The sequence below is a fragment of the Scomber japonicus genome, chromosome 1 (assembly GCF_027409825.1).
Source record: "Scomber japonicus isolate fScoJap1 chromosome 1, fScoJap1.pri, whole genome shotgun sequence".
NCBI lineage: Eukaryota > Metazoa > Chordata > Actinopteri > Scombriformes > Scombridae > Scomber > Scomber japonicus.
Genome location: NC_070578.1, coordinates 42,209,774 through 42,227,774, shown reverse-complemented (window position 1 = coordinate 42,227,774; position 18,001 = coordinate 42,209,774). Strand labels below are relative to the sequence as shown.

At 42.3% G+C, this 18,001-nt stretch overlaps 2 protein-coding genes across 3 annotated transcripts in view; both read right to left on the bottom strand.

The window, feature by feature from the left end:
- The window catches only part of LOC128371968 (stonustoxin subunit beta-like), a 185,420-nt gene that overhangs the window by 85,469 nt on the left and 81,950 nt on the right, over positions 1-18,001 (bottom strand). The window lies entirely within an intron of this gene.
- Positions 51-17,564, bottom strand: wdr59 (WD repeat domain 59). 2 transcript variants are annotated; one of them, XM_053319978.1, is made up of 27 exons: positions 17,508-17,564; positions 16,161-16,210; positions 13,877-14,012; positions 13,392-13,477; positions 12,462-12,542; positions 12,097-12,134; positions 11,821-11,909; positions 11,312-11,428; positions 11,111-11,188; positions 10,068-10,224; positions 9,619-9,698; positions 9,377-9,506; positions 8,776-8,879; positions 7,953-8,117; positions 7,711-7,806; positions 6,864-6,968; positions 6,658-6,779; positions 6,294-6,447; positions 5,511-5,567; positions 3,654-3,784; positions 3,473-3,554; positions 3,180-3,292; positions 2,938-3,079; positions 1,920-2,001; positions 1,699-1,819; positions 1,460-1,602; positions 51-611 (listed from the first exon to the last, which is right to left on the bottom strand). In XM_053319978.1, the coding sequence occupies exons 1-27, from the start codon at positions 17,559-17,561 to the stop codon at positions 376-378; spliced, it is 2,949 nt and encodes a 982-aa protein (XP_053175953.1). In that variant the 5' UTR covers positions 17,562-17,564; the 3' UTR covers positions 51-375. The 2 variants fall into 2 exon arrangements, with proteins under 2 accessions (XP_053175953.1, XP_053175959.1); XM_053319984.1 differs by lacking the exon at positions 5,511-5,567.

Below are 18,001 nucleotides of genomic sequence, written 5' to 3'. Positions count from 1 at the left end.
AAATCATTGACTAATTTAGCTTTAACTTTTTTATTTTTGGAAATGATGATCAACAGGCCTCATTAAAAGGAGCCTGTTGTCCTCCTGGTTTAAAGAGTAATTTAACTCTTCCTAAAAAGCCTCCAGTAGTTTAGGAGAGTCTGCGTTAAATGACTCTTTAAATATTATACTTTAACATGATTTCTGTTCATCTTTGCTCATAAATGACTTTATTTTCTCTCCATGACGTCAGCCGGCTCATTAGTGACACCAGAGGAAACGTTTGACCCTCCGCAGACGGTGATTTTATCCAGAGTAGATTTCCCGTCCGTCAGTCTGTGAGATGATGATGTCGTCGTAGTGTTGGACGGACTAACGTTGCCGTGGTTACGCCCCTCAGAAAGTGCTCTGCAGCAGACAGTGGCAGCCGCAGCCGGCCGGACACTCGTCCTGGCGGCGGAACCAGTCCATCATGTGACTGGTGTGTCCTCCGTGTCCGCAGCTCAGGCAGAAGTTGGAGGAGCCTCGAACGGCCACGTGACAGATGGCGCACTGGAAGGTGAGACGCTTACAGACGGCGCACTGCGTCCCCCGAGCCTGACTGCGACAGTGACAGCAGTACACGCCGAACTCTGCAGAGGAAGAAGATCAGGAGAAGAGATCAGGAGAGGAAACAGCATTTATCTTCTCTACGCTCGGCCTTTAAAGAATCCATATCCTCCAGAACAGAGTCAGGACTAAAGGAGAGACTCACGTTCACTTCACTTTTACATTAATTTATAATAAATCTGCTGCCGTGTTTCAGCGTCTGACAGCACGGAGAAATGTTTTCTGATTTTATAAAGGACATCATCCAAACTGTGACGCTATCTGTCAAAATGATGACATAAGATCATACTTTATCATTCAAAGCAAGAGCTGCAACTAAAGATTATTTTCATTAATGATTGATCTGTTGATTGTTTCCTTTGTTTGGTCGATTAAATATCAGGAAACAGTGAAAAATGTCCAACATGACGTCTTCAAATGTCTCAAATATATTCAGTTTACTGTCACAAACTATAGAAACCAGAAAATATTCACATTTAAGAAGCTGAAACAGAGAATTTGGACTTTTTTTTTTATAAAGAATTGACTCAAGACAATTAAGTGATCATCAAATTAGTTGGCAATTAATTTAATAGTTATAATATAGATGACATTTGATCTATTTTCTTTGTTTCCTGTTCCATAAAAACACAGAAGAACAGACTTCTATATTCATTAATTAGAACAGGAAGTGCATAAGTCATTTACTTTAACTAATTATATTGTAACATCTAATCACATGACTTATCACTATGTAGTTTATATAAAATGCACAAGATTCATAAAATGAAATGATAATAAATAGAGTATAAAAGTATAATTATAACTATTTGTATCGCAGCAAACACTCAGAGTTGTTATTTAAACGTTAGAATAACTTGAGGTAACGTACCGATGCCTTTGTGCGGTTCAGGCGGACAGGAAGCGAACTTCAGGACGTCGGCTCGTTTCTCTCTCAGACCCCAGCGGTGTAAAATCTCTCCGTAGCATTTCTTAAAGTCGTCAAACTGCAGCGTGTTGGCGGGGTCCAGCAGCCTGTAAGAAGGAGGGGACGGGGGGGGCAGGAAGTGACATCAGTGTGACATCAGAGCTGTGATCATGACCTCATCGTCCTTTTTAAAGCTACGTCACCTCTTGTTCATGTCGTGCTGCTCCCGCTCTCGTTCCCGCGGGTCTGTGTAACCCTGGTTACCGTAGCGATAGTCGTCAGGAGAGGATTCGCCCCAGGGGTTGGCGTGCTCCGACTCTCGACCTGATGAAAAGAAGAAGAAGAAGAAGAGATGTGAGCGGCCTGAGCGGTGATCTGCCGGTGATACTGCGGCTGGCCTGCGTGTGGCGCTGTGGAGTCTCACCGGCGTTCCAGGTGGTTGTAGTGATGGAGTCTGAGGTGCTGGAGCAGGAACCAGAGGTGACGGAGCTGGAAGTGTAGCTGGGCTGAAAACACACACACATATATAAACACACACACACACACACACATACCTGTTTTTACTACCTCGTGGGGACTCTGACTGGGTTCCAACCTTTCTAAACGGTCTAGAGACGTAATTTTACGTAATTATCTTTTTTGAACAACAAAATGACTTGAAATATCAAAAACTCACTTAATTTCAAACCTGAATTTTGCCCCCCTCGTTGGGACCCGTAATGCTAACATCTATTAGCATACACACTGTTAGCCACAGCACAATTCATGACAAGTATTTGAACAAATGTTGGATTGAAACCCTGACCATTAACACTGCATCTAATAATCCAGAATGCCAGGGGACTATTTGCTAAGCTAATATGCTAATACGAAGCTAATATGCTAATATACACACTTTGTCAGGAAAAGGTCCACACTGGATAAATTCACACACTGCAGTACCGTGTGTGACCTCTGGGGTTCACACAAAGTCAGGAAAACCTGCTTTGTGGGGACCTTTTTTTTTTTTTTTTTTTTCAAAAACACTGCACCAGGCCTATCAGGAGGCTGTTTGCTATTGATTCCAATGCTCGTACCTGTAGGAACCAGGAGTCGGTCCCCATGGGGTTAGTGATATGTCAGGTTGCGGTCCCCACCAGGATAGAAAAACGTGCACTCACACACACCAAGTTACATTACACAACTATAACGTCCTGGCGCCAACACAGATGATTCAGACATCTTTACACTAAACTCTGCTCAGTAAACACACAGATCTTTGTTTGTTTTCTGTGTAAAAGAAACTTTCTGCTCAAAATGTGCTCATTTCTGTCGGCTTGGATTTTAAACTTCTTCTAAAGATCAGATCAATGATTCACAACAAGACCCAGGATTCAATCTGCTGAACAGAAACGAGGGAGGCAGAAGTAGAGAACAGTAAAGATGGAGGCGTCAGGACTTACGTATCTGGAGTGGTGGGGGGGGAAGCGTGACTGATGGTGTCCGTACAGAGAGTAACAGTCTGGAGGCGGAGCCTGAGCTCTGAACACGCTGCACAGCATCGCCAACGTCTGAACGTCACTCATCTGACTGTAGTGATCCAGACTGAGACACAAACACCACAATGCCACATTTAACATGTTTAACAGTCAGAGTCACACACAGCTCCCCCTGCTGGTCACACACTGAACAGCAGGAAACTCACAGTGTCTCCAGCAGGTGGCGACCAAACGGATGTCTGGCCCACGGAGTCTCTGTGTCCGGGTCTGAATCTGGACTCAGGTCCTGACTGGTGGCTGCAGATGCCAGGGCCCAAACCTACACACACAACAGACACACAGACACACAGACACACACACACACACACACACACACACACACAAACCTACATTGAGTCTAATGTTTTGAAGTTTTGACCATATTAAATATTTAACATTGTAAAAGGTCTCCTTTAAGAAACATGACGATCTTTATATTAATATATTTTTATTTTATTACCTTCGCCACGTCTCTGCGTCCGACTGAAAGCGCCGCCGCTGCGTTCTTCTGACACGTTTCCTGGATGTCGTTCATGTTCAGACTGACAGAAAAACACACAAATAATGTCGTCAGCTCCACAAGTTTCATTTATGTCCAAACTTGGACAAATAAAACCATGACTGATGAGTTAGTGTCTCACATGTAGCTCTCTCCCAGACTCTTGTGGACCGGCAGCAGACAGGAAATGCCCTGGATGATGACTTTGCCGGCCAGTTTGATGGGACGGTTGCTGTAGTCGGTCTCTCGCTTCGTCTTAAAGCGGCGGGATTTCTGAAGGAGGGACAGACAGACGGGAGGAGGGAGACAGCAGGCGCACAGGAGACAAGGACCACCTGATTAAAAGTGGTCTGGATGACAAATTACTGACAGGAAGTGTTCACACTGCGAGACGCTCAGTTTCAGATACTTATAGTAAAATCTCTCCTTTTCTGTCAGGAGTCTAAAGACAGAAGTTTGAATAAATTGTAAATACGTAGAAACTGTAAATATCTGGACTAAAGGTTCACTTCACAGACTAAAGTGAAGTTCAGTCCTGTTAATGCTGCAGTAATGACACTGGCTGCTAGAGGGCGCTCTGCAGTAGTCTTCAATGAACAGGAGTGAATGGAGCTAAATGGCTAAAATAATTATTTACACCTAATTCTAAAACAAAAAAGCCCAAAGTTTATTTTAGTTTTTGCAAATATATCAAATATAATATTGATTAGAGAGTTTCTAACAGGAGGAGAACTCCTACTGTCTGGACTGTAGGGGGCACTCATGAATGAATGGAGGTCAATGGAGCTGACCCTTTTATGGGGTAAAAACTTCTGCTAGTTTTCATGAAGGTTTCAGTAAAAGCATCGGAGACAATAGACACAGTTCCATAAGATTAGATTTTCACAGCTTGTTTGTAGTGAAATACCTTTCTGGAAGTATTTGTGGAGCCACTTCATGCAACTACAGTATATTACACCACTTTATGCTTTTATACTCCATTTCACACTGCTATACACCACTTCACGCCACTATACTACGCCTCTTAGTATTTTTCATTTCAGTTCTGACATCTGGTTTTGTCCTGATTGTGGCTCCACAGCAAAGGTCAGAGGTCACTGAGATCTCTAGGGCTGAACATCTGCAGAACATCTGATTCAAATCTAAATATCTCTAAATGTTGATATTGAGCTGAGTGGAGCTGAAAGATCTATCGGTCTGTTTAAGGGACAAAAACAGATTTCAGCTGTTTTTACTGGTTTATTTCATCACTGTTCAATCTTTAAATCATCTTATTAAACTGTAACAAGGTGACAGAGGTTTAATTTAAATCTGCTCGCAGTGTGAACACACGCTTCATTTTCAGCTTATTAATAAATATTAATATTTATTTAACCTGAGCAGCCAAATTACATCAAAACTAAAATAAAATGAAAGGCAGTGAATTCTGCTCTGAGATCACAGAGACTCACCTGAGATGTTACAGGTTAATGTTGGAGAGCGACAGTCAGGACGGTTATTTATTTATTAGTTTAATAACTGAATTAATCGACTTTAATTACGTGTTCTGATGCTAACGATGCTCCGATCAGAGAATGTCAAAGTCACAATCTGATTCGTTGGGAGCCCGGCGGTTGTCATGGAGACAGACGGAAATCAAATTAATTTAATAAATGTATTTACTTATTTAAAGCACATTTTATTGCTTCTTTTTGTATGAAACATGCCGAATAAATAATATAAGAACATTAATTATTTTATGTTGATATTAAAACACGATCAGTGACGCTTATAATTTAAATTCAGAACACGTAATCAAACTCGATTCTCCGTCTCTGTTAGTTGGTGGGCTGCAGCAAATCAGAGAAGAGCAACAGAAACGGGTAAAATCCCAAAAAACGCTGCGAAGAAGAAAAAAAACCCAGAGAGAGGAAGAGGAGGAGCGACGGAGAGGAAGGTGGGAGGATGAGGAGGAGGATGGATGGAGGTGATAAATGGAGGAGGGGAGAGAGCTCAATACCGGCCAATCATGGAGGGTTTGGACAGACCAACGGCGCGAGGCAGAGATTGGGAGCGTCTGATTGGAGGAGAAAAGGAAGGAGGAGGGGCCCACAGCAGCATGGGGACAGGTGATTGGCCAGAAAAACAATAAGAGGAAAAAAAAAGTAGAAACAAATCTGTGAGGAAGGTAAAGTTCAACCTGCCTGTTCGCCCAAAATCTGTATTTACTGGCAGAGCTCCATATTCCCAGACCCCCTGAACTACTCACCGGCAGTGTATTTACTGGTAGCGCTCCCAAATCCTGGGCCCTCTGAACTACTCACCAGCTCAGTGTATTTACTGGTAGCGCTCCCAAATCCTGGGCCCTCTGAACTACTCACCAGCTCAGTGTATTTACTGGTAGCGCTCCCAAATCCTGGGCCCTCTGAACTACTCACCGGCTCTGTTTATTTACTGGTAGAGTTCCACAATCCCAGGCCCCCTGAACTACTCACCGGCTCAGTGTATTTACTGGTAGCACTCCACATTCCCAGGCCCCATGAACTACTCACCAGCTCTGTACATTTACTGGGAATATGCATCATAATAAGGAACAGTGATGGTTTCTTGTCTACTGAACCTGTATAACTAATGAGTGATGTTTGTTTGCACAGACGGAGCACACCACAACTTCATGCATAAGTGACACTGATAACTTTAAAGTGTGTGTGTGTGTGTGTGTGTGTGTGTGTGTGTGTGTGTGTGTGTGTGTGTGTGTGTGTGTGTGTGTGCGTGTGCATGCATGTGCGTGTGTGTGTCTCACCCGCTCTTTATAGTAGAAGGACGAGATGGACACGGTGTCTTTGTCGGAGCGAGTCGGGCTGCCGCTGTAAAGCCGCAGCGTGCTCTGAGACTCTGAACGCATCTTCATAGGAGTCAACACTCCGCTGTGATAGGCCGACAGAGCCGACAGGGACCTGCAGATACACACACGCGCACACACACACACACACACACACACACACACACACACACACACACACACACACGAAGAAGGAAAAAAGTCATTAACACATAAGATTAATTAATAATGAAAATAATCATCAATGGAGGACTCTTAAAAAAGAAAAAGAACAGGTTTTAATAAATGAGGGTGGGCTTGTTATTAACCCCTTCCTGTCTGGTACCTGGGCGTGGGCTCGGTGGGCGGGACAGAGCGGTGCATTGTGGTTGGTCGGGTGAAGTAAACCAGACAGCCGGTGCCACAGAAACGAGCTCCGGAGGTCCGAGGGAACGGGATGTTAGCGTCCTGAAAACAAAGAACAACACAAACATTATTCCTCTGAACGCTCGGAGAGGAGAAGAAGCTGCAGGTAAAAACATCAAGCGTCACCTGATAGGAGCCGTACGTGTTGCTGACTCGAGGGAATGCCTGCAGGGCCGGAGTGACGGGATTGGACAGGACGAAAGGGCCGGACGCCGGACCGTCCTCCTGCGTCTGACGGAGGAGACGAAAACACTCAAACTCTGATTCATCATCTTATTTCTACATCCAGCAGTTACTGATCAACATCATCATTCATTAGTTCATCGTGTTTCTGTCAGGTGGGGAGTTCTGGTCCTCTGAAATGAGGCCAACCAGGAAGTAACTTAGAGCTGCATTCTATCAAAAGGCCACCAGGGGGCGACCGTCTCTATACAAGTCAATGGAGAATTCACCAACTTCTCACTTGATTTCTAACCTCAGTAAACGTTTTCAAAATGTGTTTATGGTCTCAATCGCTAGTTTAAAGCCTTCTTCAATGCAGTATGATGTTCATTTGGGACATTTTGGCCTCCCTGATTTTATATGTGACGATAAAGCAGGGTATGCATTAGGGCGTGGCTACGTCCTGATTGACAGGTTGATTGACCAATGTCCTCCAGATCCAGCCCTCGTAACCATAGCAACCTCCCCGCTCCGCCCACGGCTCCGCCTCATGCCCATATAAGTAGAATCCGTGTTTTTATTTTTCCCAGCATGCACCTGAATTTTTCAAGATGGCGCTGCCCAGATTAGAAACTATTGGCTTCCGAGCAGCAGTCCACAAACCAATGGGTGACGTCACGGATGTTACGTCCATTTCTTTATAAAGTCTGTGGTGAAGCTCAACTATAAAGCCGAGGAGGAGCTTTATAGTTTCAGCTGGTTTCTTGTGTGTTAAGTAAATCTTTGAGTTCAGGGTTCAGGATGTTCTCACCATGTCAGACTCCAGACAGGAAACCAGCTGTCTGACACACGGCTCCAAACAGTTCTGGTTCCTCTTCACCTTCTGAAGCGATGTGTCTGTTAGAGTCTGAAAACACACACACACACACACACACACACACACACACACACACAGACACACAGACACACAGACACACACACACACAGGTCAGTCGGCTGGTTCAGTGAAACAGCGTGGCGGTGCGTTCAGGAGCTTCCCTGGAGCGTCGGTACCTTCTGGATCTTGGTCCTCATGGCGGAGGGGATGGTTGTCGGGGAGACGAACTGGAAGGTGGGAGCGGCGTTGTTCGGGTACTGAGCGGGAAACTTCACCACCAGATGAACCTGATGACCGCCGAAGTGAGCCGACACCACGCAGCTACGATTCACCGCGTCCATCTGAGGAGAAATAAAACCATTACACAACAGCTTCTTCTCATGTTGACTGAAAATGATTAGAAACAATATTTTAACTACAGTGATGATGGAAAAAAAAAAAATTGAATAGAAGCAAAAATCTATATATTATGAACAGGGACAACCATGGTGGCGTCCTGAGGAGATTTATTCCTACATGTTGTGAGTCTCCTTCAGAGTCTTTGAGCCTGAGTTACCAAAGATCTGTGTGTGTAAAAACATGCAAACTTCACATCACCTGCAAAAAACAGCTGCAGCTGATCTACTAACGCAGCGCACTGAGATAATACACACTGTCCATGTAGTGAGTTTACCGTAATGAATGTAATATGTGTAAAATACAGAGAGTAGAAAATGTAAATATGTGATTTACCAAACCTGAAGGTAACTGTGTCTATAAATAATAGGTTTGAAGGGCAGGTATTATCCTGCTGTTACCATGGAGACGAGGAGACGGAGACACAATGACAGACTACACACAGGACGGACTGATTGAACCTCTAATTCCATCAGATCTGCTCGTCCAAACTCTCCATTAAGACATTTGTTATTTGGGATCTTAGTGAATCAGATCCTTTATGTTTATGTGTGGTGTATTGAGTGATCTGGTTTCTTCCCTTCAGATGAGTAATCGTCTCACCTCCACGTTGACGTTCCTGATCTGCAGGTTGACCAGAGAGAATTCCTGCTGCAGCGTCTGAGGGAGACCCGAACCTGCCGCTGAGTCCTGCCGACCGTCCTGATCTGAGACACGAAGACGGAGACGAAGACGAGTTATAAACATAAAGAGACGAAGACTGTTGTTGTTTTTTAATTCATATCAAATTATAATCATTAAATTCTATGAAGTTTACTGTGTTAGTGCTCTGATGTCATTTTATACAACAAGGTTTATTGTTAAACTGTAAAATATCATACTTTCATTACATTTGAGGATCATTACAGACAAATGTGTGTTTATCTATTTATTCTATATATAATATCATCTGTTAATATAATGAAGTTTTTACTCCCTAATATTAGTTTTGGTATCGGCCCCATAAATACAGAATGAGTCAAACTCTAGAAGTGACATCACGTCTCTCAGCTGTTATTAAATGTTCAGTCTTGGTCTTGGTTTCTCATATTTAGTCTTGGTCATGGTCTTGGTCTTGGTCTTGGTCATAGTCTTGGTCTTGGTCGTGGTCTTGGTGGTGGTCTTGGTGGTGGTCTTGGTCTTGGTCATAGTCTTGGTCTCTCACCCTGCAGACTGTCGGCAGCGAGGCCGGCTGCGTGCTGACTGTCCGGCTCCTGAGACGACAGAGACTTCTCAGACTCCACCGTCAGAGACATTCCCTCCATCAGGTCCTCCACGCCGTCGCTCACACACAGCTTAGAGAGTATTTTTGTAAATGTGATGTTTGATAAATGTGTGAAATATGGACGACCTCCCAAATAAACAACAAGTTATTAATGAGCCAATCAGAGTAGAGAGGAAACTGACCTTCTGCAGCTGAGGATCAACCCTCCAGATCCTCAGAGTCTGATCTCTGGACCACGTGACCAGCTGGTAGTCCTTAGAGCCTGGAGTCAACGACATCATCATCATCATCATCATCATCATCATCACCAACATCATCATCATCATCATCACCATCATCATCATCATCATCACCACCATCATCATCATCACTATCACCACCATCATCATCATCACCACCATCATCATCATCATCACCATCATCATCACCACCACCACCACCACCACCATCATCACCATCATCATCACCATCACCATCATCATCATCATTATCATTATCATCATCATCACCATCATCATCATCACCACCATCATCATCATCATCATCATCATCATCACCATCATCATCATCATCATCACCATCATCACCATCATCACCATCATCACCAACATGGCAACGTGTGATTGGTCACCTTCTTTCTGCGGCCGCCACTGGAACTCGAGGACGACGTCATCGTGTCCGACGAAGGCGTGAACGGGACTGTTGAGGTCGATCGTGCTCCACAGCAGCAGACTGTTCTCTCTCCTCAGCTGAGGAACCATCACTGTGACCAGACCGTTAGAGAACGGCTACACACACACACACACACACACACACACGCGCACACACACACACACACACACATATATATATACACACACACACACACACACACACACACACACACACACACACACACACACACACACACATATATACATATATTAGTTCACAGACATAGGTGTTGGGATTCATAAAATGTGTCTTTGACAGGCGGGGTCTGCACAAAATTTAAACGAGGGGGCCGAGACCAGCACCAATACCTGTCTCACTCCCCATTGACTCTAATGTAATCGTCTTCTTTTTTCAAAAGAATCTCACTCTGTGTTCACACTGAGCTTACTCGCTCATTTTAAGGAATATCTGAATAAAATAAACACTGTCAGAATCTGCCGGCTTCTGTGTCTCTCACGCTGTTTTCGGTTTTTGGACAGGAGTTACGGTTTTCTCACAGTTTGCAATTGTTCGGGACCTTGTCAGAAGCCAAATTCTTCAGAATTTTGAGAATTTTTTCCAAGCAGATTCTCACATCGCCGTAGCAACCGCACGGCCCTAGCTGCCCTTAGCAACCGCGGGGCCTTAGCTGCCCTTAGCAACCGCACGGCCCTAGCTGCCCTTAGCAACCGCGGGGCCTTAGCTGCCCTTAGCAACTAAATGATTTGAAGATTTACTTAATAATTTCATAACAGTGATGTTCCTGTCTGTGGAAAAAATCAAGTAGACTTTAATTATTAAGTGTAAATAAATATTATTCATGCTTAAATATGATTAACATTCACTTAATATCTTCAGGAATGTGAAGTTGAGAATAAAGTACATTCATAAAGAAGAAATAAATCAGCAGTAGCCCCGTGGCACTCAAAATGTCCCTGGAATTTTCTAGTTATTATTATTATTATTATTATTATAACTCACCGTGTAGCGGGCTTTCCACACCGGTACCTGGCAGGAAAGGATGTTCAGGTACTTCCTGGGCTGTCGGTAATCCCAGAACTGTTCAGAGACAGACAGGAAGTCAATCAGCTTCTAACGCCGAACCCTCAGATGTGTTTTATTCTCTCATCATTCACAGTTTAAATAAAGCAGCAGCGTCAGAGGAGCGTTTGATGTGCTCACCCTGACGGAGTTGTCCTGGCTGGACGTAGCGAGGATGAACTCGTTGTCCGGGTGCCAGTCGAGTCCGTGGATCTTCGACAGGTGAGCCGCTACGTACTCTGCTGCCGTGTTCGGCTTCTGCTCAGAGACACATGAACGCACCGTCAATACAACCAGACACACGAACGCACCGTTAATACAACCAGACACACGAACGCACCGTCAATACAACACTCCAGTTGTCCTCGAGTCAAGGAAGGAAGGAAGGAAGGAAGGAAAGGAGGGAGGAAGGAAGGAAGGAAGGAAGGATGGAAGGAAGAAGGAAGGAAGGAAAGGAGGGAGGAAGGAAGGAAAGGAGGGAGGAAGGAAGAAAGGAAGGAAAGGAGGGAGGGAGGAAGGAAGGAAGGAGGGAGAAAGGAAAAGAGAAAGGAAGGAAAGAAGGACAGAGGAAAGAAGGAAAGGAGGGAGGAAGGGAGAAAGGAAAGAAGGGAGGAAGGAATGAAGGAAGGAAGGTTAAAGAGGACTCTCACTCTTTTATCCCAGATCCTAACGTCTCCGTCGTGACTTGACGCCAGCAGATTTTGGTTCTTCTTGTTCCACTTGACCTGAGACGCTCCGGCTGAAACACAGACAGGACAGTAACATGAGACAGTAACTACTTGGTGAAGAAAGGAAGGAAGGATGGAAGGAAGGATGGAAGGAAGGATGGAAGGAAGCAAGGAATTGATTGATTGATTGATTGATTGATTGATTGGTTGGTGGTGCATTCAGGGACACGATCACGGTCTGGTCCTTTAAATACTCACCGACAGCTGAAAGCGCCACTGTGGGTTTCCGAGTGTCTCTATGGAAACAAAAACACATAAAACGTTGATTAAGTTTCAACTCTTAAATGAATCACCAACTATTTTAATAACCCAGTAATCATTTATAGTCTTTATATTTTACACACAACAGTAACATTTCTCTGATTCAGATTATTAATGTGAATATCTTCTGATTTCTTTCGTCTCTCTGACAGTAAACTGAATATTTGAGACATTTAAGGACTTTGACGAACTTTGATCAACATTTTCTGACACTTTAATGTAATAACTACGACATATATGATGTCATCAGGACAGGAAACAGGAAACAGGAAACAGAATAAAGATAAATCACATCGTCTCACCTGGTGTCCCAGATGTAGATGTACGTGTCCACTGAGCTGGTCACCAGGAACTCGGGTTCAAACCAGGACCAGTCCAGATCACTGAGGACACGAGGAGACGAGGAGACGAGGAGACGAGGAGATGAGGAGACGAGGAGCAGGGTTATTACAGGTCACTGACACTAAAACTAGCAGTGGAGAAATAATCTAGTAAACTGAGATAATGATAAAAACTAGAATAAACGAAGCAAAACTAACTGAAACTAAAGTGAGCAGCAGATAAAATGATCTTAGTTTTAGTTTTCTTCTCATTGTCTCCATGGTAACTGTAGGCTATAGTTTTCATTGTGACTTGTTGAGATAACGGTTAGTACCAAACACAGTGTCAGGATTATTTCATCCTTTACAGCAGAGGTTCAACAGGGGGTCCGCGGAGGTACTGCAGGGGGGTCGCGAAAGTGTTGGTTGATTACACATTTTTTTATATTCCCCCTCGCAATTTTTCCACAAATTGAAATGTCTTTAAATACACATTAACGTGAATCCAACATACTGTAGTGAACAGATAAATGGAGGCAGAAGACGTCTTTCAGTCTGCAATACACACATTCAGCGACACACAGGAGCTCTGTCAAGCTGGGCTCCGGTTCATTCACAACACCTGTCCCGCCAACAAGCTGCTGTGCCAATCACGAGGCCGTACCTTGGACACGTTTAAAATAAAAACACGAATATAAGAACCTGTTTATTACAGACATCCCAACTCTCCCGGAAGTTCCGGGAGTCTCCAGCATATTGATAGCGGCTCTCTGATGCCCGCAAATGAGACACAATCTCCTGGAATCTGGAGCGAGCCAGAGCGCGAACTAGAGAGTGACTGCGCGCGCGTGTGTGTATAAACTGTAATAAGGCTGCTGCAGACGGGTGCGTTTGATTTAAGCGTGCTGCTACCTGATGACCCGGGTGTGTCCCTGCAGAGATGTGTGAACTTCTCCACATCCGTCTCTCCACGAGTACAGATCCACTCGCTGGTTACTCTGCAGAGGAGAGGTGTGAACCATTTACCAGGTTAGTCCCAGTCACATCACTTTTATTAGACAGCAGCAGATAATTAGCCAAATAAAAACATCCTTGAAGAAAGAGTTGCACACAGAGAGACTGAACTCCAGATCTTTAAAAGCAGTCAAAGGTTTGATGTTTTTAAAATCATTAAAAGGACAAAGAGTTCAAATGAAAGATTCAAATGTAAAAGAGCTCAATCATAAACACACATGACCCAGAATAGTTTTATAAATGAACACATAGCAGTAACTAGTTTACTGTAGTGTAGAGAAGCTCAGTTTGTTATAAATCCAACATGTGAAGATGAATTCATAAACAGCTGATCTGTGTAGTTAACATCAGGAAGTGTTTAGAAGGGTTAGGGGTAAACTCACGGAGGCAGCGAAGACGTGAGACTCTAACTTGTGCGGGTTCCACTGAACCGTCCCGACGTCCCATTTACTCTGACGGCCGATCTTACGAGGAGGTTCAGACGGAGCCTCCAGGTTCACCATGTACAGGAAACGCCGACTGGAACAGAGACAAGGGAGGAAGGTCTTCATTAGAGACTCGTCATGTGGACAGGAACAATACATTAGAGAAATACTAAAAACACCGTCACTGACTCCTGTCAATCGTTACCTTTGAGATCGATATCTAAACGGCCTTTAACCCTTAAACAGACCTTACTAGTTATGTCATTTGCACCTCAAGTAAGGAAGGAATGAAGGAAAGAAGGGAGGAAGGACAGGACGGAAGAAGGAAGGAAAGGAGGAAGGAAGGGAAGCAAGGGAGGAAGAAGGAAGGAAAGGAAGGAGGGAGGAAGGAAGGAAGGTAGGAAGGAAAGGAGGGAAGAAGGAAGGAAACGAGGGAGGAAGGGAAGGAAGGGAGGAAGAAGGAAGGAAAGGAAGGAGGGAGGTAGGAAGGAAGGTAGGAAGGAAAGGAGGGAAGAAGGAAGGAAAGGAGGGAGGAAGGGAAGGAAGGGAGGAAGAAGGAAGGAAAGGAAGGAGGGAGGAAGGAAGGAAGGTAGGAAGGAAAGGAGGGAAGAAGGAAGGAAAGGAGGGAGGAAGGGAAGGAAGGAAAGGAGGGAGGAAGGAAGGAAGGACAGATGAAGGAAGGAAGAAAGGACAGAAGGAGGGAACATTTACCCTAACAGCTGAACTTAGATCTGAGGGAGGAAGGAAGGAAGGAAGGACGGACAGATGAAGGAAGGAAGGAAGGAAGGAAGGACAGATGAAGGAAGGAAGGAAGGAAGGAAGGACAGATGAAGGAAGGACGGAGGAAGGACCCGGGAGGACAACATGAAGGTTAAAGAGTGTGTATCTCCTGGTGCACGCTGCCTGTTTAAGGGTTAAGGTATCTAACTGATGGATAGATGCTTTATTGTCCCCGAAGGGAAATGTGTCTTGGGCTCTAAGTGCTGAGACAACTGCCGCCATAGTTAAGAACAAAGAAAGAAAATTAAATTAAAGTTGCACATTTGCACAACAATAAATGATATAATGCTACCTGTTGCCTCAATGAATACATACATATAATATAATAAGTACACATATTGCACATTCCCACACATTTCTGTACAAGGTAACAGTAAGGGGATTACACCAATCATAGCAGCATCAACATAACAGCAATATATACCTCACCCTGTTTACAAAGTCTTATTTATTATTCTAATGGAAGTAGGGATGAATGAATATTTAAATCTGTTAAACTTGCATATGGGGGTTGTCTAACATTTACCAGATGGTAACAGTTGGTATTCTGGATTCAGGATGTGGGCCGAATGGGAAGAAGCTCTCTGTGCCAGTCTGAGGACAGACTCGTCATATATGGACTGCAGAGAGGAGTTTTCAGTCCTCCCTGTCACTTTCATTGCTGTCTGGACCAGACAGTTCAGTTTAGATTTGACCTGAACGGAGAGATTACTCAGCCCTAACTTCCATTTATTATTATTATTATTATTATTATCATTATTATTATTATTATTATTAGGGCCCGAGTGCTGACCAGCGTGAAGCCCTATTGTATCTGTAAACCAACATGCATGGGGGGGGGGGCGAGGGCCCGTTCACCGCTGCTTGCAGCTTTAATTATTATTATTATTCTTAAGATAGACATTAAGTTCTTCATACAGGGAGAAGAGGATTTCCTTTTGAACATTTATTGTAAACTGTAAACTTACATCCAACAGAAACAAGATGCGTCCGAAAGGCAAGAAGTCAACACGTATTGAATCCCTACTTCATAAATCACTGCATCCTCATATATATAAACATAATCTATATTATAATTAGTTCCTGTATCAATGCTCCTAATTTAACTACTAATTCATGACATCATATAATTTCTTACTAATATATATTATATCTATATTTACTGTTATCAATACAGAAATCATTGCTACATTCTTCCATCAAAATAACTATAAACATACACATATTCATATATACACATCCTGAATATATACACACATACATACATAGATAGATAGATAGATATACTTACCTACAAACAAACAAAGAACAAAATAAAAAAATGTTGAAAATAAAAAAATAAAATCAGAAATCACTCGTTAACTTCTTGGTTTTTTATTCAGCAGGAAACTAAAACAATATTCACAGATTCTGGGTTTATAATGAAGGAGACCTGCGATGCGTTCAGGTGTCGTGAACTTACCCGGACAACACAGCGTGTGAACCCAGACAGTCCACTGACATGGCGGTGGCCTGAAAACACGAAGGAGAAGAAGAAGAAGAATTTATTTCCTGTTTACTGTGTTTTGTTTTAATAAATCATCAAATAATCTGTGGAGATATTTTCATGGTTAATGTTGAAGCTCTGATTATAAAACACTGTAAAACATTTAGAGTTCACTTATAATTGAAAATTAACTCTGCTTCATGAAGTTAATTATTGTTGTGTGAATCTTCTGTTATGAGTTTGTTGTGTTTCTTGTGTTTAGGGAGAAAACTTCACTGATTGTCTGAACCTCCGTGTCAATAAATATATTTATCTGTATCTGATGATAAAGATCAGATCAACAGTTAAGTTCAAGTTTACACATTTATCTCTTTAATTAATAAATCAGATTAAATCATCTTCAGTGCTGCTGAGTTTCATTAATATTAAACAGAAAATCAGAAACAGAGTTTTGGTTTGTTGCTGTTTGTTCTTTGAAATGAACTTTTAATTATTAATCATCTACACACTGTTTTACTGTTTCACCATGAACAGGCTGATTATTGATCACTTATCCAATAATCAATCATTTTACTTTATTATCAGAACTCAACTTCTAACACTTAATTATTGATTTAATAAATTAATAATCAACTTTTGCTTCTATTAATTTAACTAATCGCTGCAAAAAAAACTCAAACGTCTTCATTTATATTCACAGGTTTATTAAATTAAAGCTTGTTGTGTTTATGCTTCAATAATAACTTTTAATAATTAACACTGCTTAGTGTTCAGTCCCAGCGAGGTGAGGATCCTCGGCCTCTTACTTTTTATTTTTACTCTTTTTTTATTTGTTTTTATTCTAATTTTAGTTTTTAAATTGAGCTCTTACTATTCCTTTATTGTTTTTATGTATTATTATATGTGTGTGTGATTATATTGTATTTTAATAACTGTGCAGCACTTTGGTTCATCTGAGGTTGTTTTTAAATGTGCTTTATAAATAAATAAATAAATAAATAAGCTTGAATGATGTAAATGAGTTTATTGATTAATGAACTAATGAAGCAGCAGGAAGCAGAAATCTTCTAGTTTCAATAAATAATTAATATAAATGTTTTGGACTAACAGGCTGATCTATTTCTGCCTTTTAATAACTTTATAATGATTTATTTACTTTATTCTGAGCACAGATCAGCTGACAGCTCTCTTCTCTCTGCTATTAACTTTATTAATTATGGTTTATAATTCTTCTTCTCTCTTTTATTAACTTTATTATTTATAGTTTATAGTTTATAATTCTTCTTCTGCTCGTTTTAAACACGTCCAGCTGGTTTTTATCACCTGTGCATCCCGGAACTCCACCACCACATTCTCACTGCTCCAGCGAGCCGCCATCTTCTCTCCTTCTTCTACCGTCAACAACGCCACGTGACGCTGATGACGCGCCGCGCTGCGTTCAGGGTCGCTGGGAGAAACGACAACCGCAACAGAGAAACCGTTCCTAAATTAAAATGTTCATAAAAACGTTAATGAAAAGCTTAAATAGATGGATCTGAACGGGATTTCAAGCTAAAAAAGCAACAATTACCTAAAGGTTGATGTAGAAGTATCATGATTTATTTTATTTTTACATTTTATGAAGTAATTAAAAGTTTTGCATGACAGTAAACTGAGTATTATTGGTTTTTAGACGGTTGTGGGGACAAAATAAGAAAAATAAGACATCTCTGGATAATTACATGAGCTTCATATTTTAATCACAGCACAGGGACATTAAGGACATTTATGTGTTTGGAGGATTATTTCTTATAATCTGCCAAACACAGATTTCTTAT